Source organism: Mesitornis unicolor, unplaced genomic scaffold (genome assembly GCF_000695765.1).
Source record: "Mesitornis unicolor isolate BGI_N332 unplaced genomic scaffold, ASM69576v1 scaffold18196, whole genome shotgun sequence".
Taxonomy (NCBI): Eukaryota; Metazoa; Chordata; class Aves; order Mesitornithiformes; family Mesitornithidae; genus Mesitornis; species Mesitornis unicolor.
The window spans coordinates 32,132-36,140 of NW_010189079.1; the positions used below are offsets into that span (position 1 = coordinate 32,132).

The window sequence follows — 4,009 nt, forward strand, 5'->3', positions numbered from 1 at the left end:
TTAAAACCCAAAATTTAAAGCTAGCATCCTGAGTCGCACAGGATTTACAAATGGAGGCATAAATCTTAAAAACTCCCTTGCCTAGGGTCCTAATTCAGGAAAATATTTTTATGGTAGAAAGCACATAAGCATGTGTTTGTTTCCCACTGAAGCAAGTGGAAAGGAAGCACATGGGTAAGCACTTTCTGAAATCTGGGCCACAGTCAGAAATCACAGTCTTTGTAGAATTTATTTCCTCATTCACTTCAGTGCTGTTTAATCACAATTCATTCATGTTTTAAGACAGTGGAGAAAACATAGACAATGGAAGCTAAATCAAGTTTGTTACAACTGTTCAATATTTACAGCATTCATAGCATAAAACAGAAGTATTTTTGGTAACTTAAGACAAATACCTTTCTTCTTTGCTATTAAAAGTACCGCAGCAGTCCTGTTAAACAAACCCACTGTCTCGGATATTAAAGAAATTGTTGTTTACATTTACCGAGTCATTTAAATTAAAAATCTGTTCCTGTTCCAAACCCCACTCTCCTTCGTCTTCGTCCTCCGGTTCTGCCTCGGCCCCATTCCGACTGTTTTCATACAAAAAGATCTGCTCATCCACGTGAGCCGGGGCCAACCGGTTTCTCTTTGCACTTACAACATTAGCAGAAGAACCGAAAAGGCGTTCAGGGAAGACCCTTGTGGCGAGAATACACCAGTATTTTTGAAGAACCTTTGGTAAAACTGGAAACAGCGCCAGTCTGTCAGACCACCACTTCAGCGGATCTTCGTTCAAACCGAGGACCTTTTGCGATTTGAAGTTGCTCAACTCCTCCACGATCTGAGCGTGCCATTCCTCCTGGTCCTCCACGCCTCCTGTCTGGCAAAAGATCTCTGCCAGCATGTTGTTGATGACGCTGGTAGGAGGAGGAGTAGAGGAGATGATGATTTTCTTCACTGGGGGCTCTTCTGAAACCGAGAAGAATTTCTCTTCAGTCCTAAAAGTATTTTCTTTTACTTTCTCCAGCAGGCTTTTTGCTTCTTCCACCACTCTGTTTTCGACCTGCTGTCGCTCAAAGGCGGAAAGAAAAGGCAGTTTTTTGTAGCGGGGATCCAAGAAAGTTGCAACATTGAGAAACATGTCTATCTCGGGCGTGTGCTGGTAGGTGGTTGACAACTCTTTAGCGATCACCTCTTTTGCCATGCTGATCTCTTTCAAATCGTTCTCTTTGATGTTTAAGGTAGTATTCAGAAGCATGTGGAGAAGTGGCTTCACCATACTTATCGTTGGGTACTTTGACGCCGACATCATCTCTGCAACCTGCTTGAAAGGCTGCAGCAGCTCCACCAGCCCTTCGATTGTATTCCACTCACTGGCTTCCAGCATCAGGTGGTGGTTGTTGCTGTCCTCCACCAGCACAGCCGCAATGACAAACTGCTGCTCCTTCAGGCGCTGCAGCATTGCGAGCGTGCTTCCCCACCAGGAAACACGGTCACTTACCAGCATGCAGTGGAGGATATTCTGCTGCTTCTGCTTCTCGCTCAGCATGTACATGGCGACCGTAGACTGCTGAAAATACTCCACCAGTTTTCGGCACCTGGCGAGAAGGTTGCAGAGTTTGGGCAGCTGAAAAGCTTGTTGTATTCCTGCGTTAAAAGTGTGCCCCAAACAAGGCATCTGTACGGGAATATCTAGAAGAGAGCAAGCTTTCACAATGTCTTTACTGTAATCTGTTGTAGCACCAAAGACTTTTGTATTGATCCCCCACTCAATGAACGTTTCATAAAGGACTCGCGTAATAGTCTCTGCAGTGTTATCCTCTGGGACTTCAAACGTTTTTAAACACCGCGAGTTGACCGCTAGGCAGTTGGCAGGACTGCTGCTGAGAAAGTGAACTGCCACGGTCACATATGACCTGTTCTGGTTTTCGCTCCTCCACATGTCCATGGATATGCCACACCACAGGACCTCAGTGAGCTCTTTCAGCACAATTTCTCTAATGGCGTTGTACTTTTCGGGAATAGCTTTTGTACAGAAGTACTTCCGGCTCGGAAGTTCATACCTAGGGTCCGCTGTTCTCAAGAGGGCCTTGAAGGTGGGCTCATCAACAATAGAGGCTGGATACATGCCCTCGCAAATTAGGCTGATGACCGCAGATGTCAGTTCCTGATGCTTTTTGTTCTCGTAGTTCTGGTAGGTCTTCATGATGAGGCTGTCCTGAACAACCTGCTGCGACGACTCCGGCTTGATTTTTGAAAACGCAGTGGCAAAGGCCTCCCTCATTTGCTCAGTGTTGCTCTTCACGAACTCGCAGAATTCGTCGGGGTGATTTTTCTCAAGGTGGTAGGAAAGGTTGGACGTGTTTCCTGAATAGGCGATCTGCGCCATGCAAATACGGCAGTAGATCTTCTTCCACTGTAATATGCATCCTTCCGCATTGGTATCAAACCCAAAGTACTTCCACACTTTACTCTTTGCTCTCGGGTGAGCCACTAACTTTAGGTCTGATGGGGAACCTTCTAAACTTTTATTCTCCATTGCTTCTTGGCCACCGTCCCACCTTTTGATCCTTCACTCATTAATGAGTACCTGATAAAGGCAGCAAGATAAAGATACAATGAGAAAGCACAGGTTTGACCACGCTTAACTATGTGAAATCAGCATTTCTGCGTATATATCAAGAAACCTACCTTACTAATTACATTTGCAAATTTAAAGGTGAGATGTGCAGGAAGTGCGACCTACAAGAAGCCTATCGGAATGTCAAAAATTAAAAGAGGTTTTAACATATCACATTCTGCTGTGACACTGAGCTAGAAGACCTGAGTAAATCTTGTTTCTGGAATAACATAATTCTAGGCAGAGAAAGCACAACCATCACCACAGCATAAACACATTACTTTCACAAAAACTGGTCATCTGCTATAGCATTTTCCTGCCTCTTAAGTTACATTAGGTCTAGACCAACATCCTCTTGCCCAACTTCGCTGTTAACATTTTTTTCAATTGAAACCTGATACTGAAGGAGCAAAGGTTTTACTGTTTGTTTATTGTGAAAGTTTTGTTAGCTCCATCTAACTGTTCCAGCATTTGCTTAAAAAAAAAATCTGTGATGCAAATTATGGTGCTAATATGCTCCTCTGAAATGTAAAGATGTTTTCTGACTGAAATAAAAGGAAAAGGACTTTCAACCTACATGCAGATGAACAATACGTGTCTGACACCTTTCCTGTCCTCCTCTTTCTGAAATCAAAGCCATCTCCTGAACTACTAGTTCACAAACATGGTTCCTGGAATAACAGTGCACTATAATCACCGGAAAAGCAGGCAGGGAAGCACTAATAAATGTTATTATCCACATCAGCTGGAAAATAGTTTTGCTGCACTTTCTTCAAAAGGCGATAGAAGTCGGTAAGGGTTACACTCTAGAGATGAGCGTGGCGATAAGGCACGACTTGGCAATCTGAACCTAAGTATCTGCACAGGAAAATGCTCCTTGTGCAAACGGTCACATGCAAGTACAACACAGCGTCTGTGCACTGTGCTGGCAAGTGGTACCTCTTGGAGCTGATTCTGCTACACCAAAAAGCCAAGCCACAGCACAGCATGACTGCACACTGATGCTACTCCGTTTCTTCCACACCACCAGCCAAGTCATCGTGACAGTAACAAGCCCTTTGCCAGGGGCCTGCTGAGGACCAGGAAGGAGAAGGAAGACATCAGTTAAACACAGACGCAGCCTCCTCCACAAAAATTCAGGGGAAGAGAACAGGAGAGAAACATCAGTAGCATCCCCGCAGCCAGCCTGAAAGCAATGGCACTGCTCCTTCTCTGCTCATCTCTGCTCCACCTGCGCCCAAGCCCAGAAATCCCCGGAGGAGGTAAGACTGGCTCCATGGGGGAGGAAGAAACAATCTGACTTTTTCATACTGCTACAAGGGAATATCCTCCAAAAAATGTACGTGTGTGAGCTGCTCCAGTATGCTTTCTGCTGCTGCTGAACATTCCCAAGAAAAGACGTTTTCT

General features: G+C 44.8%; 1 protein-coding gene across 1 annotated transcript; it reads right to left on the reverse strand.

Annotated features, from left to right (window-relative positions):
- Positions 1-222: 222 nt before the first annotated feature.
- ZBED1 (zinc finger, BED-type containing 1) lies at positions 223-2,583 on the reverse strand. Its single transcript, XM_010185958.1, has one exon. The coding sequence runs from the start codon at positions 2,519-2,521 to the stop codon at positions 434-436; it is 2,088 nt and encodes a 695-aa protein (XP_010184260.1). The 5' UTR covers positions 2,522-2,583; the 3' UTR covers positions 223-433.
- Between the last annotated feature and the right edge of the window lie 1,426 nt (positions 2,584-4,009).